The 26,060-nt window shown below is 42.8% G+C and overlaps 1 protein-coding gene across 6 annotated transcripts in view; it reads right to left on the bottom strand.

Moving 5' to 3' along the window:
* Positions 1-26,060, bottom strand: part of FRMD4B (FERM domain containing 4B) — a 340,426-nt gene that overhangs the window by 164,720 nt on the left and 149,646 nt on the right. Inside the window, exon 1 of one of the 6 annotated variants that reach the window (XM_007192431.2) lies at positions 16,240-16,698. The exons of the other annotated variants lie outside the window; for them this stretch is intronic. Coding sequence (XP_007192493.2) covers positions 16,240-16,401 — 162 coding nt within the window. The 5' untranslated portion in view covers positions 16,402-16,698. Of the gene's footprint in view, positions 1-16,239; positions 16,699-26,060 lie in introns of those variants that run through there. 6 annotated transcript variants of the gene reach the window in all.

Genomic DNA, 26,060 nt, shown 5'->3' with positions numbered 1-26,060 from the left:
TCTAGGCATGTGGGCTTCAGTAGTTGTGGCACACAAGCTCAGTAGTTGTGGTGCACAGGCTTAGCTGCTCCGCGGCATGTGGGAACTTCCTGGACCAGGGCTTGAACCTGTGTCCCTGGCATTGGCAGGCAGATTCTTAACCACTGCACCACCAGGGAAGCCCCAGATCAAATGTTTTGAATAGGAAGTTTTACAAAATTATAAAAGTTACATATATCCTTGCCATAAACGATTTAAATTCAGAATTATTAAAGTAAAAGAAGTAGAAACCTTTCTCTTCGTCCACTTACATATCCCAGGGGTAAACATTATTAATGGCTTGGTATATGTATTTCCAACCCTGTTCTCCCATGTACAGGAACATATACACAGACTTCTTGCATTTATTTGTGTCTTTTTTTTTCCTTATTTATTTATTTATTTATTTATTTATTTATTTATTGGCTGTGTTGGGTCTTCGTTTCTGTGCCAGGGCTTTCTCTAGTTGTGGCAAGCGGGGGCCACTCTTCATCGCGGTGCGCGAGCCTCTCAGTATCGCGGCCTCTCTTGTTGCGGAGCACAGGCTTCAGACGCGCAGGCTCAGTAGTTGTGGCTCACGGGCCCAGTTGCTCCGCGGCATGTGGGATCTTCCCAGACCAGGGCTTGAACCCGTGTCCCCTGCATTGGCAGGCGGATTCTCAACCACTGCGCCACCAGGGAAGCCCCTATTTGTGTCTTTTTGTCTCTAGACATACACACACATATACACATACACATCCTGTATATTGTTCTGTCTTTTGTGTTTATTTTTACCCCAAAATAGGTCAATGACAATTTTGAGGGGGCTGTGATGTATAGGTCTACTTCACTTTTCCTACTGATGTCATAGAATCCCATGCTTCGGAGGGACTATCATTTAATTAATCATTCTCTTATTCATGTCTTCACTGGCTTGCTATTTCAAATTATGCTGCTGTGAAAATCCTTACACATATACCACCATGTCCTTAAGATGACTTCCTGAAATGGAAATGTTTGGTCAAAGAGGGCACATATCTTACATTTTGATTGGATACAACTAAACTGTCCTACGGAAAGGCTGTAACAATTTACCAGGTTATAATTTAATTCTTCTGCTTCAAAATGTCCATCTCTTCTCTTATCCTCATTTTAGATAACTTCCTGTAGACAAGAGAGGAAGTGAGCTTCCCATTTCTAAGATTTTTCCTTTTCTTTTTTGGCCTATTTTAGTCACCAGGGCCTTTTCCTTAAACTACAGTGTATTGAGTTCTTGTCATGTCCCAGACCCCATTCTGAGCAGTCACAGAGCATCGTTTCACTTAAACCTGGCAGCAGGATGATGAAATATCATGTTCCCATTTCACAGCTGAGAAAACGAGGCGCAAAGGAATGAGGCATCATGCTCTGGGTCATACAACCAGTGAGGGATGAAGGCACAGGATTAGAGCTCATATCCATCTGGCTCCGACATCCTTAGCTCCCAAAGATTATGTGCAAATCACTCAAAAGGAAATAGATAAAGCTGTTCATCTCATTACAAGTTCTATTAAAACAGACCGATGGCATTAATATTTGTAAATAATGAATGAAGCTTGGGCTGAGGAAGGCAGCTGTTTCCCAGGCTGCTTCCTCCATCTTTTTCCTCACAGGTCCCTCAATTCCTTAACCAGCCGCCTCGTCCTCCTTTTTGGACGTAGTTGCTGGGGAAGGGGAGGGGGCAAGAGCTCCATTGTGAGTTATTCACTCTACTGCTGTCTACTTAACACCCAGTACCCTCCAGTGTGACAGCCCATGCCATGGCCCCATTTCACAGACCAGTGAGCTGAGCCGAGCCAGGAGGTGACCAGGAGCTTCTACACATGACCAGTTCTCTGGTTTTCTATTTTCTTCTTTTTTAAACTAAGGGTAACAGATGAAGTTGTTGACCAAACTTTCATTTGCTGAACTTCATCAAAATTGATAGCAATTTCCTGAAGAATACAATCTACTACAGAACCTAACATATTATTGGTACTGGCTAATTACTTCAGGGTCGTAATATAACTTTAGAAGTGATGTTGAAGATTGGGGAAAAAAAGCGATGTTTGGTAAATATGTTGGCTAATGGTTTTATTTTCTGGAAAAACTTCAGATACAGTGATATACATATATACACATACATATATATACACACATGCCACATATATGTATGTGTATTTATACATTCTCATATATACATATATAAGCACACACATATATATGTCTATATGTAATTTATTTATACATTTAAATGTGACCTATTTAGCTCAGAGAAAATACACCAAAAAAAGAGGGAGAAAAAAAGAAAAGGATATAATTAAATTTGATGTACTTAAAACACACAATATACAGCATAAAGGTGTGGCAAACTTTTGCTATATTTGTAACCTAATGTAATGTTTGAGCCTGAAAAAAAAATTAAACTGATGCAACTTGGTGGTGAATAAATGGCACTGTTCAGACTCTGGCACTGATATCTCAAAAAAATTTTTTTTTGAAACTCAGAGTTGGCTTCTGAAGTTTATTAAAGGAAAAACACATTCACTAAAAAAATCTCATTTCCAGAAAGAATTTGAGAGCAAAAATCTTATGAGCTCGGCTGGAACTATATCTGGCATCAATACCTAGAAAGATTAATATATAAAAATCTTAAGGAAGGAAAAAACCGCAAAATCTAAATACTATGAGCGGATGCTTAGGATTCTTCATATTCTGAACCAAACTGTTTCAAACTTAAACATTAATTTCATTGAAAAACTGGTATTGGACTATTTATTGAAAGTAAATGTACTTTGTCTTCAGGAAATATTTGAAAAATGCCTCGTATTCCTTTTTGTTCTAGAAGATTATGATTCTGTCATCATTTGAGGTTGATAATTAGACACAATAACCAGCTCTTGTAACTCAAAGGGTCAAACTCCCTTTATATTGTCTGCGCTTGCAGAATTTTAAAAAGCCTGGACACAGCCAAAGACTTAGGGAAAGCAAGCTTTTAATTAAACACTAATGAAGACCAGAAAGAAAAAAAAATTTTCCCCCAAGAATCCAGGCAAATCCAAAGGGTCCTTCCATCCTTAGCTCCAGGGGATGGGAATGACCTGAGACAGGGTCAGAATGAAAATCGACGTCCACAGAGTGCCACGAAGAGAAAGCCAGAGGTCTGAAACGTCTGTCAGCATCAGTCAGGCCAAAGAGGGCACCTTCCAGAGCTTAACCACAGGGCTGGGCACAGGAAACAGTGATCACTTGACAGTAAGAGCTAACAAGAACTACAGAAACTGCCAACTTCCCCACCCTGGGCTGGGCATGGGCAGGGACCTGCAGCTGGCTGTACACAGAAGCTGGGGTCCCTGACTGAGCCCGTTTTACAGGAACTGGAGGAAATAATCTGTTCTGCTCTCTGCAATGCTACTTCCTTAATGAAATGGCTGTCAGAGAACACAGACCAATGTATTCTCAATCAGCTTACACTGGCTTGTGGCTATTTTCCCTAATGAAAAAGAATAAACACATACACACAAATACATTTCAACACACATGGCTTTGTCCTGGATGTTTCCAAAACTTCATAGACTGTAAACATTCTCTTTGGACAGAGTCTCCTTCCTGCTGCTTCCTCCTCCTCCAAATTCTTCGTGTCTTCCTACAGCATATGTGTCCACCACTCCAGCCCAGGTCTCCCATCGTCCCTCAGCTGGTCACGAGAAACAGCCTAACTGCTCTTACCCCTTCCTCGCCACTCCCGTCACAGTGGCTACAGCGAGCGTCTTAAAATGTAAAGCAGATCCCTTTGTTCATTTGGTCAAGAACTATTTCCAAAGGAGTATTAGGTTCCGGCACTGAGGATACCACAGTGAACAGAGCAAAGTTTCTGCATGCCTTCAGCTAACCCTCTGGTCGGGGAAACACAATAAGGACATAAGCAAATAAATTCCTAACGTCAGGTGGTGATGGGGTTACAGAGAAGAATAAAGCAGGATAAGAGAGCAGTCAGGGGTGGCCTCTCTGTTTGGATGGTATGTGAAGAAAGACCTGCAGGGAGTGAGGGGGGAAGCAGGCCACAGGAACCTCTGGGTGACAAGGTTATAGGCAGAGAAAACGCCAAGGGCAAAGGCTCTGAGGTTGGAATGTGTGCTTGGCGGGGCTGAAGGAACAGCAAAGAGGTCAGCGTTGCTGAAGGAGACTTAAGAGAGAAAAAGAATGTTGGAAGTTGAGACCAGAGGTTGAGGCAGCTCATAGACACAAGAACAGATTGGTGGTTGCCAGGGCAGGGTTGGGGGGTGGGTGAAATGGGTGAAGGGGATCAAAAGGTACAAACTTCCTGTTATAAAATAAATTAAGTCACGGGGATGTAATTTACCACATGGCAACTATAGTTAATAATACTGTATTGTATATTTGAAAGTTGCTAAGAGAGTAGATCTTAAAAGCTCTCATCATAAGAAAAGGATATTTGTAACTACGTGAGGTTATGGATGTTAACTAGACGTGTTGTGATCATTTCACAATGTATACAAATATCGAATCATTATGCTGTACATTTGAAACCAATATAACGTTACATGTCCATTGCACCACAGTAAACACATAAATAAATACAGTGAATATAATACTAATACTATTAATAATAGAAAGACCAGAAGTTGAGCATGTTTGCTGCGGGTAGGTCGTGGAGGAACACAGAGAAGGGGATGCCAATTACACAGGGTCTTGTAGGTTCGGTGAGACTGGCTTTTTCTGAGTTGGGAAGTCATTAGAGGGTTCTGAACGGGACAATGACATGATCTGACTTACTTTTAACAAAATCACTCTGGAGGCTGGGTTGGGAATAGATTACAGAGGGAAAATGGCACTAGTTATTCAGTCTCAATGAGTTTATTAATACCTGCTCTGGCTACAGGTTTTGGTAGAGGCAGAGATTAGAGACTGGGAAAGTCCTAGGAAGGACTCCATGAAGGCAAATGTAGAAAAGGAAGAGGCTAAATGGTTCGCAAACTAAGCCCATTCCATGCAACGACTGAGGGAATGGAATTTGGATTTACACAGATCTGAGCTCCCCATCTTTGCCCTCAGCTAAGTGACTTGACAGCGTTAAACAATTCCACATCTGCCAAATGGGTTTCATAGTACCTATTTCATGTCGTTGTTAGCAGAACTAAATGAAATGGTAAATATGAAATGCTTAGGGAATAGGGAATTCAGTGGTTAGGATGCAGCGCTTTCACTGCTAAGGGGCCAGGTTCAATCCCTGGTCGGGGAACTAAGATCCCGCAAGCCGGGCAGCACGGCCGAAAAGAATGCTTAGCACTATGTTTGACAACATAGAAAATGTTCATTAAGTAGAAATGACACTTCTTAACTGCTGACTGTGAGCCAGGCACCCTAGTGAGACCTTTATTACATGACCTTGTGTTGTTCTCTCAACAACCCTGAGAGGCAGGCACTATTACCATCCCCATCACATATGCGAGAAAAGGAGGCACGAAGAGATCATGTAACTTGCCCACGTCACACAACTAGTAAATGTGGGTGTTTGGGCTTAATTACTGGTCACAGTTTGCACTTATCACAACTAGCATGACAACTTTAGGCTTAGGATCAACTTTGTGAAGGTATCCAAATGTTTACCTTTTCTCAATCCATGTTATTTCTAACTTTTACACCAAACTTAAAATGTAGATCTTATTTTATCTTTCATATAAGAAACAAGCTGAGAGCAATTAAGTAGCGTGGCTCAAGGTCACACAGCTGGTAAGTGATGAAGCCTTGATTTGTAACCCAGGTCCAACTGACTAAAGCCCATTCTATTTCCCTATTTTGTCAAGGCTCTTTTCTCTCTTAGCTAATAAGCATCTAACCAAAGTTTAATGAGACCGACTAATTCCTGTAAAAATATTTGCTGGCTACATTACCCAAGGGTAGCATGATGCCTATAATAACAGGGTCTCCTTAGCAGTTGCAAATTTAAGAGTCATATCAGAAGAGAGCTTATACAGATGAGAAAGACAGCAGTCAGTGGGGACCCAGGGCCTTTATGCATGAGAATCTAGGGCTCTTACAGAGTGGGGCTCAGGGTAGAGAGGGAGAAAGTTTAATGGCTTCCTGTTGGAGACACAGAAATAAAACAACTAAACAGTTGTGAGAATCTTTGCTTTCATAGAATAAACCAAAAAGACAACAGCATTAGGATGCCAGAGTCTCCTGATAAAATGCTCTGCCATGAAACCATGTGAGTACAATGTCTCTGAGCAGTGGTCAGTGGGCCCCTTTCCTGCTTGCTACATTAGACTATAGTTCTTAATCCAGAGGGGAGGGGAGGAAGGAGGAGCCAAGGCTTCTGCAGATTTTAGAAGCTCCAAAGGTTATGCATATGCATAAGTGGGAGAGCACTGCACATATGAAGATAATTATTCATGAGGGATTCATCCATCCATCCAACCATCAGTCCACTCATTAATCTATCCATCCAACCATCTGCCCATCTGTCCATCCATCCACCCCTTTGTCCATCCACCCATCCATCCAAGCATCCATCCATCCATCCACACACATATCTAACACTGTTTTCAGTGCTTTTAAATATTAATGCACTTGATTTTATAACAATCCCAGAAGCATAACTCTTTAAGGGAGTTCCATAATTAACTGTATTTTATAGCAGAAAAAAGTTAATGAGAAAAATCTCAGAGAACTCACATGGCTAACAAAAGGTGAGTTAGGATTTGAGTTCAGGAAGTTTTATAGACTTCATTTTTAAGCACTCAGCTATGTTTTCACCCAATGTTGATTGAGCAAATAAGTGAATAAATGAGATACTATCTTTATGTATCTCTTTAATAAATAAAGCAGCAAGTCAGTGGCAAAAGGCTAAGCACCGGAGTCAGCTCTGTTCAAATTCCAGCATCATGTTTTATTAGCTAATAAGTATATAAAACCAATAAAGTGGGATTTATGATATCATTTTGAAGAGTTATTATAAGGACAGAGATAAGGCACAACATCTAATAAAGCTAAAAACGTAGCAAGTCTCCCTTCTAGTATATACCCTAGAGCAGGGGCCCTCAACCCCCGGGACTGCTACGAGTCTGTGGCCTGTTCGGAACCGGGCCGCACAGCAGGAGGTGAGCGGCAGGTGAGTGACTGAAGCTTCATCTGTATTTACAGCAGCTCCCCATCGCTCACGTTACCACCTGAGCTCTGCCTCCTGTCAGATCAGTGGCAGCATTAGATTCTCATAGGAGCACGAACCCTACTGTGAACTGCGCATGCCAGGGATCTAGGTTGCTCGCTCCTTATGCGAATCTAATGCCTGATGATCCGAGGTGGAGCTGAGGCGGTGATGCTAGTGCCGGGGAGTGGCTGCAAATACAGATTATCATTAGCACAGAGATTTGACTGCACAGAGACCGTAATAAATCAATTGCTTGCAGACTCATATCAAAACCCTATCAGTGGGCTTCCCTGGTGGCGCAGTGGTTGAGAATCTGCCTGCTAATGCAGGGGACACGGGTTCGAGCCCTGGTCTGGGAAGATCCCACATGCCGCGGAGCGGCTGGGCCCGTGAGCCACAATTGCTGAGCCTGCGCATCTGGAGCCTGTGCCCCGCGACGGGAGGGGCCGCGATAGAGAAAGGCCCGCGCACCGCGATGAAGAGCGGTCCCCGCACCGCGATGAAGAGTGGCCCCCGCTTGCCGCAACTGGAGAAAGCCCTCGCACGAACCGAAGACCCAACGCAGCCAAAAATAAAATAAATAAATAAATAAATAAGAAAATCCTTTAAAAAAAAAAAAAACCCTATCAGTGAGTGGCAAGTGAAAACAAGCTCAGGGCTCCCACTGATTCTGCATTATGGTGAGTTGTATAATTATTTCATTATATATTACAACGTAATAATAATAGAAATAAAGTGCACAATAAATGTAATGCACTTGAATCATCCTGAAACCATCCCCTCCACCCCGGTTTGTGCAAAAATTGTCTTCCATGAAACCAGTTCGTGGTGCCAAAAAGGTTGGGGACCGCTGCCCTAGAGAAGCTCTTGCTCACAAGCACAAAGAGACAAATACAAAAATTTCAGTGTAGTATTTTGGGACACTGAAAATTTGTAAGCAACCTAAATGCCCATCAATAAGAGATTGGTGTGTTTAATGCAATGGAATATAAGGGTTAAAATGAATTTAGAGATAAATCCCAAAAGCCTATTGAGAGAAAAATAAGGTAGCAGAATGACACATCCTTAAATAAATTTTACAGACACAAAAATAATATATATTGTTTATAGATACAAACACATGTGGCAAAATGATGAAAATATGCCTGGGAATGAAAAACACGAATTTCAGAATAGGACTATTTTTAGGGAGAAAGGAGAGGTATAAAGGTGGTTTCAACTGATTCTGTAAAATTTTATTATATTACAAAAAAAGTATCTGGAGCAAACACGGCAGAATGTTGAGATGCCTTAAAACTGAGTGGTGGGTGCATGGGTTTTTACCTATATTATCCTTTATATTTTTGTATGTTGACATCTTCCCCAAATGATATCTTTCTTAAAAAAAGATAATACATGTAACGTGCCAAGCACAAGGCACAGCACATAGCAGTTACTTAATAATTAGCAGCTATTAGTCAAGTCAAGACACTAAGACTATATAAAAGCCCTAGTTAAGGAGAAAATAGTTATTTAAGCAATGAGCTTTGCCCAAACACAAAATTCAAGAAACTAAAAACGATCAGGACATTAGGGGAAAATGGTACTATTTAATTTACCATATTTACCAGCCTCTTTCATGGGAAAGTTTATTTCAAGGATGCCAGAATTTATATCTTTTCCGTATGTACATATACACACACATGTATGTAATTACTTATGGATGTTAATTTCAATTTTTTTATCCCATTTGATCATTCACACTTTTCCGTAACAACCAAATTGGACATCACAAATATAACATTCAGAATAAACATAAGTAGGGGACGAACAGGAAGTTATTTCATGCTGCAGCTCCACCAAGAAAAGATAGAAGGAGAAAAACAGACACCAACTTGACAAGGCAGGAGAGTCTATTCTTAACTTACTGTTTTTCAAGCTGTACAACAAAGGTTCAAAAATGCTTTTTTTGAGATCCTGAGACTGATCTTGTTGATCTTAAATCATACAGTCTTTTAGAAATTTATTTATGCCAAGTGATGGACTCAAACGTTAAGATAGTTTTCTTTCTCATTTTGGGGTATCTGAGCACCCCAATTTCCTGCCATAAAATCCTAGTCTTTCGTTACCTGAAGATGTAGAAGATGAATTTCCTCAGTGATAAGTGGACTCGTATGTCATTTACCAAGTCTTTGCTTCTTTCTGTATGTGTTGCTACCATTAACTGACTCTATGGTTGCCCAATTCCTTCAACAGAATGTAGGGTCCAGCTGGGAGACCGCCCTGATTGTCAGGCCATGTTTTAAAGCTAGATCCTACATCCTTCACACCAATGCAGTCCTTACTCTACTTCCTTCCCGCTGGCCCTGCTGCAGTCCAGGCTTTGATGTGAATACCTGTTGGGCAGACATTTGTAGAAGATGCTGTGTGACGAGCTGCCCAGACTTATTCCATCAGCTGCCTGGAGTTTTTTGAGCTCTTAGCCCCTCTGGGAACTGCTGTTCCTTAAAGAGAGCTGCCTACTTCAAGGTCACACCGCTTATACAAGGGCAGCCCATCTCTAATGATGGCTTGATGAAGGTTGGGGGGAAATCCAGCCCTCTTGTTCCAACTGGGGACAACTCTCAGTTTCGGGGCTACCTGTGAGGTCAGCTGAGGTCTTTGCTGAGCCTAAACTGTAACCCGATTTCTCCCTCTGCTCAGTCCTCCCTCTTTCTAGTCCCTTCTACAGTGCTGACCCTCAGAGCACCCTCCAGTAAACTTCCTGCTTATTCATCTCTGTTTCAGAGTCTGCTTCCTAAGGAACCAAATCTGCACCAGCATTCATGCTGTTCCATGGAAGGACTGCTTTTCCTGGCTCCCGTGGTTGAGTGAGTGACGTGACCAGCTCTGACCAATGTCTTGAGACAAGTGACATAAGCTACTTAGAGGCCAAGCATTGCACTGCCAGTGCAAAGCCCTGAAAAGCGCTTCACTCTCTATCATGGCAACTGGCAATGTTCCAGAACATTCTGTGAGCCTGAGTAACAGTGATGAGCAGAGCTTCCAGCCAACCTGTGAATGGACAGGTAGTGTAAACCAAAAATAAACCTTTATTTCTTTAACCCGTTAGGATCCTGGGGCTGTTTGCTGCCGCAGTAAAACCTATCCTATCCTGAGTAATACACCGACATCACTGCAGGCCTCCTAACTTCCTCCCCTTTCCTGCCTCCACTATGCCACCCTCTTCCAAATCTATCAGCCTCACCCCTACCAGGGACAGTTCTAACTTAACCTGTCCCCCAACCCCAAAGTTCTGAAGAAAAACATCAAATCCTAATCTTAAAATAAAAGATCATTCAAGTTGAATGTTATTCTCAATCAAAATCTGCCTGTCTATGACTTTGACTCTGTCTGTCTCTTTCTTTCCTCATCAGCCTTAAAAAACTCTTTATAACCCCCGCCCCCAGAGCCTTGTTTCCTCATGCCTGAAATGCCCGTCTGCCTTTCTTAGTCTATCTAACTCTTACTTGTCCTTCCGACTTCAGCCTGAGAATCACCTCCTGTAGGAAGCTTCCTTGGTTCCCATGCCCTCCCCTTTTGCTTCACTCCTGTCTGACGGAAACTCCCTCCACTGTGCACCTAGAGGACCCAGGTAAAGCCCTTGCACAGAGGTTCATTTTCTTAACTGTCTCCCCTACTTGACAACAGATTCCTTGAGGGCAGGAAATAATCTATTTGACTTTGTGTTGCTAACACCTTGGCACAGCAACTGGGACATGGTAAGCACCTGATAATTATTTTATGTATGAATAAACGGACAAATGAATGAATCGATCTATAACTCCAATCATGTTCTACAACGCAGGACCTAGTAAAGGCAAACTGAACACTGATCCTGAATATTTGTTTATTAATTTCCTAGTGACTGGGTTTTTTAAGAGAAAATTCTTCCATATTCCTTCAAGTTCTATTTTTCCATGACTGAATTCTAAACTTTCCTTCTTCTAGCATTCTCTGCCCAATATATTGTTTTTGTCTAGTCTGGAGATTGGCAGACTTTCTCCATAAAGAGCCTGATAGTAAATATTTTCAGCTGTGTGGCCAATACAGTCTTTGTATCAACTATTCAACTCTAAGCAGTTGAGTGACAACTACTCAATTCTACCATTATAGTTTGAAAGCAGCCATGGACAATGTGTAAATGAATGAGCAGGGCTGCGTGCCAATAAAACTTTATTTACAAAACCAGTAGGCAGGCCAGTTTTCTCCTGTGCATTGTATTGGGTTGGCCGAAAAACCCAAACAAACTTTTTGGCCAACCCAATTACTTGTCAGCCCCCCTTCTAGTCTGTATAATTCAGGAGGCTGTGGAGAGTGGAGGGCAGGGGCAAGCAAAGGATATATGGTTTGAAATGTACACAGGTCACTGAAGGCTCAATGAAGGATTGCCATTTGGAGGACTTGGTCTTTCATAACCAATGCAGTGGGATGAAAAGTTCAGGTGTTACCAATTTATGAATCATCAGAGTCTTGGAATATAAAGAGATTATCTCCGTAGAGACCCTACTGCTAGCTCCTGTGACCTCCTAGATTTTCTGTATGGGCCTTAAAAAAAGTGGGTTTACTGGGTGGAACACAAGCTCAGATACCCAAGGTCCATCCTACATCCACTGCTGTGGGAGATTCCACAGTCTCTCTTACCGAACATCTTTGCATGTAAAGATGGGAATTCAGTTTCCACAGAACTAGTCTCACTTGTAAAAACAACAGTAAAACCCTAAGCTACCCTTTATCGAGTATCTTCTATGGGTCTGGTGTTAAGTCTTTTGCATATCCAAGAGCTAACATTTACTGAGTACTCACTTGTGCCACGCAGAGCACTCAGTATTATACACACGATCTCATGAATTTTTTACACTACCCAGAATGTCAGGACTACAGTTCTCCCCTCTTACCCAGGAGGAAATGAGGTTCAGAGAGAAAAAGCAATTCACTCAAGGTCAGATTTGCTCCAGTTTGAGCGCACAGCCTCTGCTGTGATCTGCCCTGCGTGCCACCCCTCACTGCCAGCTACCTGCGCAGTGCAGCTGACCCAACCTCGTATGGTCCCTTAAGTACCCGAGATTCTGTTCAAGTTGCCCCTACTGGGGGCGATGACTCCATTCAGGGTTTGCAAGAAATTCTACCTTTGAGACGCTGGAGATGAAGGGAAAATGTAATCCCAAGTAACAAACTGAGGGCTTCGTTCGAACGTGTCACACTTGATAAAAAGCAAAGGGTGTTGATCCTTTTTCAACAACATTCTCCCATCATTTTCCACCTCAATTGTTTGTTAAATCTATTTAATTGTGATATCGCAACCCATCCGGGCAAGATAAAAGCAGGAGAGATATATCAGCTTTTAATATTCAGCCCTAAGTGGAAGGTGAATGTCCCATGTCTGCTACTTCAACCAAATTCAAACCTTCACTCATCAAGTAAGTCTTTGTTAAAAGGCAGCCTCAGTGCAGCCTCAGTCTGCTTTTTATTTAGTCACATGACTACAGAAATGCCTTATAGCTAGTATCTTAATTATTCATGGTTTCTGGCAAATTAAGTCTCTTGCCTCTCCAATATCTAGAAATGGAGGAAGTGTTCAATTCCAAAGAAATTATGTCTTCCTGGCTGTGCCGGCGAGGCAATAATGTGGTTGTCAAGTTCCTTATGAATAGGCAGAGATCTTATTTCACCTACAGTATATGAATAAACAAAACACCCCCAGGGACTGTCAGGTATTTCGTGTAATGGATATCTCCCGCCCCACCCTTTCTCTCTAGAGTGATTGAATCCTGGGTTTTTTTTAACAAACAAGACTATTCAGACTAGAAGCAAGAAATTGACACCTTTTTATCATCAAGATGATAAAAAATTGGGTTCAATAAAATATGTAACCCTGTGGTGTTTCCAATTCATATGCCAGAAACTTGAGCAGTATAATGGAACATTCCTCTCTATGTTTTAGAATTCATAATTATGGGATAGCAATACTGGTATTCTAATGATGGGCCCCCTAACCCCATAACTCAAATAGTTTACTGTTGCAAAATACTTACAAATGTATTAGTGCTTCAATCTTTGTACTTATCTTGAAAAATAATCATTTTATTTAAAGAGCGCTAGAATCTCATCATTTGAGATTCTAATAATGCAGATACAGTGGACACTGCATCCCTCCCCCCATTGCCTGGCAGCCATGTGGTCTGGGCGGGGCCAACCTCACTCCCGGCTCCAGAAATGGGTCTGCTTTCCCATTGGCCTAAGCCAATCAATGTAATTCAGGGTTTCTCAACCTTTGTGTTCGTTATCACTCCCTTAAGGAGCCTCTGAAGATATTTTTTTGTTTGCTAGCCGCCTCACTCCCCCCAAAATTCTAAGGCCGTAAGTACACTGTGTATCTGTTTATGTACTGTATGTATACCTGTGCTTTGTACATAAAGACTAAGATTTTTTTTTTTGGCCCTCCTCCCATCCTTACGAAATGATGTTTGCCTGTTGGGGGCCATATCATTCCCTTTGGGAATGCATGAATTACAACCCCATTCCCTGTGCCAATCAGTGCATGGCATTGGCGGTGGGCACAGACCCTAAACTGACCCGTCAGAGGGCAAACTGGGGAATTTTTTTTGCTAGTTGGTGGCTTTGAGAAATTCTCTTTCTTTCTATATGGGTTGATACGTGGGTCTAAGCCCCGGAACTGCTTTAGCTATCTGCCATCATGAGGAAAGAAACCAGCTGAAGGTAAAGCCAATATATGAACAAGACAGGGTTGAAAGAATCATGGGGAACAACCATAGTGCCCTGATCCTACTGCTAGATTTTTCAGTTGCATCCAAAGTCCCTACTTTTTATTCTGTAGGTTACTTTGAGTTCATTTTCCTATTACAATAAAAAATACCCCAACTGATAGAGCAGATAACATTTACTGAATGTTTCCTAAGCTCTCGGTACTGTCAATTAATTTTAATATCAACCTCTGTGGTTAGTACTATAGTATTTCTCATTTTATAAACAATGAAACTGAAGCACAGTAAAATTAAGTAACTTATCCATGATCATACACAGGCAGAGGTAGGATTTATCCTATCTCATGTCTATTTAACTTGGAGTATAAGGTATTAACCACTTTATTTTACTGTCATTCTATTCTATACAATTTACATTAGTACTTTCTTGTTGAAGTTTGAAAGGCATTAAAGGAAACGGTATTTCTTTGCTAACAACTATGTTGTACAATTTAAAAATCTAAGAGTTCTCTCAAGTCTTAAAATATTTTCAAGTTTTCTCCAAAGACACAAACTTTGGAGATCATTTTCTGCTTAAGACTCAATACTCATAAAATGGCCATGGTTATTTTAGATGTCCCTTCTTATCATTATGAGAGAGTACTGGCTCAGTCACCATCCATTTTACGGAAGAGAAAACCTATAGTTCAGTAGGTTAGTCCTTCAAGTCGCTGTTCTGCTTAAAAATAATTACTGATCAACCTTGTAAAGAACTCGTGGGGTCTCAGGTTTCTGGAAGCGTCATTTTTGAATTGGTCACTAACAGTAGACGAGGTAAGCCGTTAAGTTCCCTGAGCCTTTGGGGAGAGGCATGAAGGCTGAATGGTTGGCCACAGTACTTGTGCCCTCCTTTTGAAAGTTTCTCAAATGTTAAAAAGTGAAAACAAAAGTATATCAGGGTCACTTCTCCTACAGACCAAACTGAACAATGATTTCCCAAAAGAGAAACAGGCTGAGAGGCAGACACACCTCTGGCTCCAAAAAGCTAGGTGATCTGTGTAATGTGGCCAGATGGGCTATATCCACAGCTCCATAATCCTCTCAAACCACCACATGCTGCCCCGGTTCTCAACCTGGCTTTTGGATTCTTTCAAAACGCAAGACATCTCAGACATGTTATCCAAAGCAGGAGTCGGGAAAGCACAAGTATAATGTTCCTCACATTTTAACAAGGATGATAGGGATGTCAGGGATGACAAGGGGACGCTGATTCTTTAGATGCCCACAGTTTAACCGCAGGTGCCGGTCTTTTAATTTTGCCTGATTGATGGAAGACAATGGCTTATCAACACCAGAAGCTTGATCACATATGGGACTCAATACAATGAGATATGAATCATAGCCATATAGAGAATGTGGTCAGAGTAGGGAGAATCCAAGAACTGCAACAAAGCTAATTCTACATCACAGGAAAGAAAACGTGACACTACATTCTATAGTAAACACCAGGTGTAATCTTCCTAAATGCAATGTAGATTATTTTTTAAACCTGAAAAATATTAACAACCAAAGCACAGGACTTTTAAATCCACAAACGACTGTTTAAAAAAAAATGAAGGGAAGCTGTAGCCCCAGAGAGACTGAGCAAAGTTGCTGCATTTTTTGCCTGCAGGATGAGACCTAGCAGAGAAATAAAGAGACTGTGTTATACGACAGGGAGTAAATCCAAACGTAAGCATTCCAACGCTCAGCCAGGCCACCCCTCCCTTCCCCAGCCTGTCATCCTCCTGCAAAGTGTTCACAATTTGCTGTCCTTCCTTCCAAAAGCCAGTGGACACAATCAGCTTTTCCTGGCTCTGCCTTGCAAGTTGGGGCTGCCCAAAGGAAAGCTGAAATAAAATCAAAGGGAAGAATGCAAATCCATTCAGACCCTTCTGACCATAAACCGGTGTGAAATCCTTGCTCCTTGAAATGCCTACCTTCACCCCAATGAAATGAAAAAGAAGGAATCATGTGAATGTCAGAGTTGCTCCCTGCAGACGCTCTGCTGCTAAGATACACCATCACTCGCTAATAGATGTCTGCAAAGCCAGGGACTAATTCACAAGTGCCCCCCATGCCCGATGGGGAAAATTCACAAGCTTTGTCACGCAACGGTTACCCATAGCTGCTGAGCTTTTGACCCAAGAGCCGAGCAGCCCGCTAGGAGTTGAAAAAGAGAGCGGTGGAAGGAGAGGGACAATAAAATCATACAGGTGGAACCAACCGGCTTCCCACGAGCGCCCGGCATCCCGCTAAGGCCCTCGGGCGCCGCGGGCCCCGGCTCACCTGGTACACGTCCCGCAGTCCGCACCACGTCCGCAGCACCTGGTGGCAAGCCCGCAGCCTCTCTGTGTACCATCTCCGCAGCGTGGACACGGTCAAGTTCCACACGAAGCGGCTGCCGCTGAACAGCAGGTCCTCCACTCCGCACATGAACACCGAGGCCATGCCTCCTCCTCAGTCCCTCTGAACCCGGGCAGGGGGTGGGGTGCCGGCGGCTCCCGCAGCTGCAGCGCTGCGAGCCCGATCGCAGCGGCCCCGCCGCCTGGGCTCCCGACGCCGGCTTCTGTGGGCCGCCGGGGGTCAAGCCTTCCCCCAAACTGGTCTTTCACGGTGCGTCCTGGCCAGGCTCCGGCGGCATGCCCCGAGATTGGGCGCCCGCCAACCAACGGCTGCGGCGGGCACACAGAAGCCCAGTGTCCACCCCGCCCTCTCGCTGGCAGCGCCGAGCGAGCTGCGCTAAGCTCCGCCAGGCGAGCCCTCGGCGCTCCCGGGTCGCGGGAAGCCCGGGCCGGCGAGGACTCCCCCTGGCGCTCCCCGAGTGCGCTGGGCAGCGGGGGGGGGGGGGGGGGGGGAGTGGAGCGACTCTTTGCAGGCAGACGAGAGCGCTGCATTTCGGCGCACTGGGCTTGCACGTCCTGCACACACCACACACGCGCGCGCGCGCACACACCAGCCCCAATCTCCGAATCCGCTTTGGGAAGCACCTTACTTTACACTACAGGGTCTTTGCTTGGCCTCTGTTCACAGTGATAAATATCTCCGGGCAGCCACAGATACAGCAGGAGAAAAAAAAATCCTCCGAAGCACCCCTTTGGACCCCACTCGGGGGAACAGCCCTGAATGTTTCCTTGGTTGTGCTTCACCAAGAGGTGAAGATAACAGTCTCAGAGCAACGGTGTGTGCGTAACTGCAGAACCTGCCTTTGCTCCTAACTTGAGGGTCTCAGAGAAAATGACAACCTGCCTACTGTTGCCAGCCAGAAAGCAGGATCGCGCACCCCGCACGTTGTGCTAATTCCAACGCAGCAGTCAGTTCATGAGAAACACAAAGAGCGTTCTTGGTCTCTAGCAAATAGCTTCCAGTTAGTATTTGCTGGGAAATAGAAGCTCACAAGAGAATCCTTGGTTTGGTTCTGGAAAATTCAGCTTCTGGACATGTGTAGTAACAGCTACTAGCACAAACCTACACAGGTAGATAGTTTATTCTCGACTCAAAACCAAAGGAAGCTGTTCCACCACTCACAAAGTCACCAAATAATGTTTTGTTTTTTTAAAGTTCTCCCCCAGGAATTGATATTGCCAAAGGCATTTGCAAAAAGGAGCCCGAGGAGTCCCACATGCCACCAGGCTCTATTTTCCTTTGGAATATGTGTAGATTTCAGTCCCAAATAATTGTAAAACATTGCTCACAGCAAAAGTACTGCAGCAAATTTCAGGATGTTGTTGTTTTTTCCTGAATCCATCTGTAGGACAATCATCTGTATTTTACTGGCAGTTTCACACCTGGGCTGTTATCTGTGCTATTAAGTGGCAGAAAGGTAAAAGTGCCAAAGCTTTTCTCCCGAACTAGCCCAGAAGGCTTCAGAAGAGATTATCGACAAGTAAATCAGCTTTATTTCAGGTTTCAAATGTGCCTTTGGAATCTTAATTCAGGTGAAAGTCAACCAGTGAAAAGAGAACACAAAAATCTGTCCTCAAAGTGCCTACTGTTTTCAAAGTGACCATAATTGGGAAACTCTTAAAAGACGTTTCTTTTCTTACTTTTTACTTCTTTTTATTACGAATAAAATTGCCTAAGAGTTTTTTGTCGAATTAGTTAATAGGGCAAAAGACCCGATCCAAGATTTGCAAACCTTTCTTCACAGTAAATCTGCTCCATGTGTTCCTTAGTATTAGCATTCTGATATTTTCCAAGATAATGGTCACAGTGTTTACAAAGAATCAGAAAATACTAGGTCCCACTGAGTCAAAAGACAGTGAACCAAGTACAGTTTGAAAATGAAATGTCATCCTTCTAATGGGAAACTACCGAACTTCAAAACTGGCTTGTGAGTGCGAGTGGATGATGGTGGTACATTTACTATTTTTTTTAATGATGCAGTGAGACGGTGTTCTCGGAAATCGGCAGCCGAGGGAATACCAAATAAAACCTACAACAGGTCAATTATCTCCGTCTCATGACACCATCCTCTCAGAAGAGATGCTCTAGAAACACCATGGCTATTATCTATCTGTGCCTAGGCCTGATGTCAGTGGTCAATTCCAACTTCAGTGATTTGCATTCAAGGTTTTCAAAGTCAGTGCTGACACTATTTTCTAGAAAATTGGATGTGGCAGAACAGGGGTCCTCAAAGTGTAGTCCCTGAACTGGCAGCATCAACATCACCTGGGAACTTGTTAGAGAGACAAGTTCTTGGGCCCCCTCCAGAATCAGGGTGCGGTCAGGGATCTGAGGTTTCACTTGGCCTCTGGGGGATTCTGACTCTAAAGATGGAGAAGCGCTATTGCAGGACGTGGGCGTTAGGAGCTAAGTGTCCTAAGAGACTTAACTCCCTGCTCCTTAAAATAAATAAATAAATAAATTTATTTATTTATTTATTTTATTTTATTTTTTTTTATTTTTTTTAAATTTTATTTATTTATTTATGTCTGTGTTGGGTCTTCGTTTCTGTGCGAGGGCTTTCTCTAGTTGTGGCAAGCGGGGGCCACTCTTCATCGCGGTGCGCGGGCCTCTCACTATCGCGGCCTCTCTTGTTGCGGAGCACAGGCTCCAGACGCGCAGGCTCAGCAATTGTGGCTCACGGGCTTAGTTGCTCCGCGGCATGTGGGATCCTCCCAGACCAGGGCTCGAACCCGTGTCCCCTGCATTGGCAGGCAGATTCTCAACCACTGCGCCACCAGGGATGCCCTATTTATTTTTATTATAAATTTATTAAAATAAAATCTATTTATTAAATTTATTTATTAAATTTTATTTATTATTTATTTATCTATTAAAAAAGACCTGTGGCACCTTGTACAAGCTCCTTAAAGCCACAAAGCCTCAGTGTACTCATCTATAAAATAGGGATAATATCAGAATCTACTACACAGCAATTGGGGAAAGATTAAGCAAAATATGCTGTATAAAGTGTTTAGTATACGGCTGGCAAAAAGTAAGCGCCCAAAGTAAAAAAATGATCACCACCACCAAAATCAGGAATTGTTTCATTCTTTTGGTACCTAGATAAAACAGTATTCGTAAAATGTGTTTTAAAAAAATTTTCAACTAAGTATCTACATCTGTTTTCCTATCCCTTTCTGTGTGTTGGAGGTTAAAGTTGGTGGTGACTTGTTTTTGAAGGAGCAGTTCTTTCACTTTCTTCAAGTTCCCCAAAAAATTCTTTGGAGCTAGCTCTTCTCCATCACACAGCCAGCCTTTCTTGAGGACCCAGAGAAGCAGTAGATGCTCCAAGCTAGATGCAAGATAAGAAAAGACATTTTGTTCCCACCAGTATAAGCACGGACGCTTCTTCTTATCCAAACAGCTTTCTTCTCCTGCAGAAGGAGAAGTTCAAAGCTCTAGGCAGAGATAGCTTTTAGAGGGAAGGAAAAGTAAGTTCTTCACACCAGGGGCTGACAGTGGGTGGCAACTGAACCCAGGTGTGGAGCAGTGGAGAAAAGAGCCACCCAATTGCTGCATCCTTCTGAAAATGGACGAGCCACGTGGCACAAACCAGATCCCAGACACACACCCTTGAAACTGGTCTAAAATTTCCTGTGGAAAGGGGGCTAAATCAAGCTGGCTTCAAAATTATCTTGCTTTTCTTTTTCTTTTTTTTTAATTTAAGAAGAGGATTTTTTTTTTCCCTCTACAGCATCAGAGTTCCCTGCAATACACTGTAATTTCCTGCAGCTCTCTCTGGAGGCTTAAAAAGATGCTTCAGGTGACAGCATGGCTCATACTCCTGGGAGTTCTGCTGCAGACATAAAAGAGAAATTGTCGTTATCCCCGAGGCTCCCGTAGGTTCTCCTTTGAGCAATCAGCAGGAAGAAGAGCACAGTGCTAGGAAGACAGCACAAAATGCTAACCCCTGTCTCCAGAAAGAGATAAGCAGTTCTATCGCAGCGGCTTCCAGGGGTCCCCTCTGCCCATCAAAAAGACAGAGTCCATCGAATGCCTGTGGATATTTTTAAAACTCTCCTCTCTCCACGGCTGAAGAGCCAGTGTGGCTAAATTCTGACAGGCCACGTCTGACACAGGGCTTGAGGGGGACGAAAACAAGGTCTGGTTCAGTGGCTCTCAATCAGGGGCAATTCTGCAACCCTGCCTACACAGGCATTTTTGGTTGTCACAACTCGGGAATGCTACTGGCGTCTAGCGGGCAGAGGTCAGGGATGCCGCTCAAGATCCTACAGTGCCCAGGGCAGCCTCCCCGACAAACAACTCTCCTGCCCCACATGTCAGTGGTGTGGAGATAGAGGAACCTTGGTCTAGTTCAACCCCACACCCTGCTCTTCCTCTCATAGGACTGGTGGGGAAACAGTCTTCCCTCTTGATATTTTCTCCCAAAAGGCAGATTAGAGATGCAACAATCACTCTATCATGGTACTCACACACTCACCAAGAGCTGTAATGTACTCAAAGCCCATTGAGAAGGAACTGGAATGACATTTCCTATCATTTACACATACCCTTTTTTTTTGGATATTTATCATAAAAATGAGAAACAGTCATTTTCACCATAAGCTATTTATCTTTTGGCACTTTAATTTTTGGCCTTATCATTTCCTTTAAATCACAGGCTCCTTAGTAGGGTTGAAGCCTTTCTTTGGCACATGACAAAAACAATTCCCCCTACATCAACCCCAAGGTGGAATGCTGATGCCTCCAGTGGGCCTTGAGTTGCTACAGAAGTCTCTCATCGCCTCAAAAGGGGCAAAGGTGCTCCCTTTGGTTCACTTTTCAGTGTTAGACTGTCAACTTTTTTTTAAAATATACAATACTCTTTATTGTAAATTCCATATAGCCAATTAATCAGTAAGTCAAAGAAGGCTTTCACTGATTTTTAAAAATATTTATTTATTTATTTATTTATTTATTTTGCTGTGTCGGGTCTTAGTGGCGGCACGCGGGATATTTTGTTTTGGCACGCAGGCTCAGTAGTTGCGGCATGCAGGCTTTGTTCCCCCTTGGCACGTGGGATCTTAGTTCCCCGACCAGAGATCGAACCTGCATCCCCTGTATTGGAAGGCAGATTCTTAACGACTGGACCACCAAGAAACTCCCCAGACTGTCAGTTTTCTGAGGAGTCCCTACAGGTGAGTGGAGGCGGGGTGGCTGGATGGTCCCTCCTTGTGCAGAAGTGTACCCCACGCACTGGAAAATGTTTAGTGACCTTTGGCTCTGCTCACTACATGCCAGCAGTGTCCCCAGTCATTATGACATCAACAACAAAAAGCACCTCCACACATTTCCAATTACTCCAGGTGGGGTGGAAGCCATATCCATTCAGAAGCCACTGGCAGAAGTAGGGAAAACACCTTATTCATATTTGTTCCCCCAGTGGCTGGCACATAACAGACAATCAATCAATGGTTCTTGACCTGACAAATGAATGACTATTTGTCTCAAGCGTGAATATAGAAAGAAGTTCATCCATTCCTAAAACACACTCTTGTTCATTAAAAAATTACGTATTGAGTTTGCAGTACGTGTCAGGCAGGGAACTGAGTACTTAGAACACACTAGGAAAAACAGAGAGGATTTCTGTCTAAGTGGGTCTTAGAGACGGGAGAGAAAGGCAGACATTTGAACAAGTAATATAGAGGAAAAACAGGCAGAACCGCACAGGGTTATAAAAGAGACATGTGATGGAAGCTGGGGGCGGGGGAGGACCAGGGAAGGCCTCCCTGAGGACGTGACACCGTGACACCGTGACACCGCAGCTGAGACCTGAAGGCTGAGGAGGGCGGAGCCAGGTGACAAGAGAGGGGGGACACAAATAGTGGTCCAAGGCGGCATGAGCTGTAAGAATGAGGGCTCCATGGTTCTATAGCAGGAGGGATCTCAGACTTGTGGGACTTGAGGGGAAGGGCGAGAGAGAGTGCTTGAGAAGCAGAAGAGCACGGAAGCCCAGCTGCAAGGCAGCTGCAAAGTTCCAAGGGTGACAAGGAAGGGCTTACCTAGGAATGTCTATATAATAAAGTCAACAGGTCCCCCGGAACAGGGCTTCAATATGCACACGGGTTGAGAGTTTGGTGGGCAAAGGTGCACTTTTCAACGCAAGCACCTCTTGTGGCCTCTGGGAGGAGTGCCCAGCTGTGCAGAGGCGGTCTCCCCCAGCAGGGGGTCTGCATGCCCCTCCCTGCTTCTACATCTTGCCCTAAGGAGAAGGCAGGAGGGCCAGTGGGACACAAGTTCTGCTTCAATCCCACTTGAGCCCAAGGCAAAGTGTTCTCGCTCCTCCCTCCTCTCCTGCTTTTTTCTCTCTTCCCTTCCTGGGGCTGAGCGAGCTGGAGCACCCTTCGGTCTTGGCCTCCAGCGGCAGGAGGTGGATGGGAGCATGCAGAAGTCATGGAATCCTGAAGGGTAGGGTACCTGTCATTATCACCATCGCCCAAGGCTGACCAGTAGGTTGGTTAAGTTCTGCAGCTGCCTTTAGGACTCTGAATGGCTTTTTGGCATCATAAAGGGCTAAAACCACTACAAACTAAATAATATCCAGCACCAAGGCATCTATCCAACCTCTTTTCTTTGGCAAACTCATTCCACTCATAGAAGGAAAACAACAAAACAAAACTTTCTCATCTTTCCTCAAAAACCTCACCTGTTATTTTATTAAGTCAAATTCTCCTTGCTCACAGGAAAGAGGAGGACGCTATGTCCATTGCATGAAAAAGTACAAAAAAGGGAGCAACGTATTAGATCCTGCATTGTATCCATTTTTACTAGTTAATCCACTAAAGAGATACTGGAGATTTTTGCCAGGTCAAATTTTAGAATTCATCAGTGTAGATGAGACAGCACTCGAAGGAGATGAAGCTTCCAAGGAAGCCCACGTAGATCAGAGGGAAAGGGCTTCTTCTTCTTTTTTGTTTTGTTTATAACTTTTCTATTTATTATATCTTTAAAGCATTTTCAAATACTTTGTTTTTCTTTTTTTTGCATTTTATTTTTATTTTAAAAAAATTTTAATTTAAAGGAAGTTTTATTGGAGTATAGTTGATTTACAATGTTGTGTTAGTTTCTGCTGTACAGCGAAGTGAATCAGTTATACGTATACACATATCCACTTTTTTTAAGATTCTTTTCCCATATAGGTCGTTACAGAGTATTAAGTAGCATTCCCTGCGCTATACAGTAGGTTCTTATTAGTTATCTATTTTATATATAGTAGTGTGTATATAGGCTGACCTTCTTCTTCAAAGAAGAAATAGTATCAATCTTGTGACTTATCTCCACCCCCATAGTTTATCACCTTTTATTTATACTTAATTTACATGCACCCCAACAATGACAAAAATAAAATAGTAATAAATTGGTCTATACAGCACCCTTTTCTAAATAAATAAAGGCAGCTCCACACATAGTATCTGTTGATTCGCACAATATTCTCCCAAGGTCAAATGGAGAAAGGTATTGCTGGCCCCATTTCATGGATAAAGAAACTGAGGCACAGAAAAGCTGGGTGATTTGCTGAAGATCTGTGGAAAAAAGCATTTAAAAGCATCTTAAATGGCACAGCTGCTAATTTTTCAGTCCTTCTACTTTAATTGAGAAATAAAAGGACTTTTTTGGTATTTATAAGTTATCATTTGTTTTGGCCTCATAGTAAAATTTATAGGGTACGGAGGGCTCTAGGACTTACTTATTATCAAGGAACTTAATGTGACAAAATGTCCACCCTTTGGGTTTACCCAATTTAAATAAGAATAAAACAATGATGAGAAGAAAAAGAAAATCTATAAAGAAAAGTAACTGAATTTTTTATGGGAGATAAGAAAGCAGTGACTTAAAACCCAATGACCGGGACTTCCCTGGTGGTGCAGTGGTTAAGAATTCACCTGCTAATGCAAGGGACACAGGTTCAAGCCCTGGTCCGGGAAGATCCCACATGCCAAGGAGCAACTAAGCCCGTGCACCACAACTACTGAGCCTGCACTCTAGAGTCCATGAGCCACAACTACTGAAGCCCACGTGCCTAGAGCCTGTGCTCCGCAACAAGAGAAGCCACCGCAATGAGAAGGCCGTGCACCGCAACGAAGAGTAGTCCCCGCTCACCACAGCTAGAGAAAGCCTGCGTACATCAACGAAGACCCAATGCAGCCAAAAATAAATAAATAAATTTATTAAAAAACAACAACAATGACCTTCACTCCTATACAATAAATAGTAGAAGAAAAAAAAGGATAAATGAAAAATCTTGACTTTCCAAAGATTAACAGATAATTGTAGTAAAATGAAAAACAGAAATCAGCCAAGATCAATGGCCTTCTAAGTAGTAAAAACTCTCAAGGCCAGGAATACTCTGGCTAGCAAACAAATATGGGCAACAGGTTATAAATATAGATCATTTCTCCATTATTACTAAAAACTACAGAATGATTTGGTAGGATTATTGTTAGGAACTTCAACTATTTGGCCCGTTAGCAGTAAGAGCAAAATAAAAGTAAAGTTTAGCATCCCAAAAAAAAAAAAAAGACATAAAAGTATTTCTTGTGTCTTGCCATCCTAAAGTTAATTTGAAGTGGGTAGTAGCAACATACTGTTTTCAACTATAAAATGAATTGTCTACAAGAAGATAAAGAGGCCAAAAGCAGTAGGCTACACACCTGAAGGACAGTGAATATTGTATAAAGTTGAGAAAGCAGTTGTGTATTTTTTAGACCAAGAGTTCAGGGAGCTCCAGGCAGTATTCGACAGGAATGAAGAGAAGAACTACACGATCGGGTCTTGAGTCAATAACAGAGGAAGAAAATAGGTTTTATTTCTGAAGGACCTAGCACCAAAGAAATTTAAGGTAGACCTCCTTACCCTAAAAAGATCCATTATTATTTCAGTCTGGTAGACTTACAAATAATCTTGGTTTATTCTTTATATGTTTATGTATTTTGGCAAATAGTGTTGGTCGTCTATCCATTAGCCATTTACCCCCTTTTCAGAGGCTCTGATTTTGTGGGTGGCCATTTTCCATTCCCCTGGGATGAAGTATGATTGGTCTAAGGGAAGGCATGACACCCCATTCAGGCAATAAGCTATAAAGTGAAGATTTCTAAAGGGTTCTGGAAAAGATTTTCCTCTTCGAAGAGCTGGAACAACACAAGAATTTTTTGAGCACATTCCCTGATTCCTGCTTGGGACACTGTCATATGAAGACACAATGCTTTGAGCTACAGCAGCCATCCTGTGACCAAGAGGACACGTGTTAACAGCAAAGATAGTAGAAAAGAGGGTGGTAAAAGCCTGCGTCCTTGATGACATTGTTTAGATATCAAACCAACTCAGGAGCAGCCTACTTTCAGATGAACTTGTAATGAGATGTAAACAACAAATGACCTTACATAGTTTAAGCTACTTTCAGTTGGGTGTTTTGTTACTTTTCAATAGATCACATTTTAAAACTTACTACAAAGCTACAGTAATCAAGACAGTGTGGTACTGGCATAAGGGTAGACATACAGATCAATGAAATAGAATCAAGAATCCAGAAATAAATCCTCACATTTATGGTCAACTGATTTTTGACAAAAGTTGCAATATCATTCAATGGGAAAGCATAATCTTTTCAACAAGTGGTGCTGGGACAACTGGAGAGCCACATGCAAAAGAATGAATCTGAACCC

The sequence above is a fragment of the Balaenoptera acutorostrata genome, chromosome 10 (genome assembly GCF_949987535.1).
Source record: "Balaenoptera acutorostrata chromosome 10, mBalAcu1.1, whole genome shotgun sequence".
NCBI lineage: Eukaryota > Metazoa > Chordata > Mammalia > Artiodactyla > Balaenopteridae > Balaenoptera > Balaenoptera acutorostrata.
This window is presented reverse-complemented; position numbering and strand designations above follow the sequence as displayed.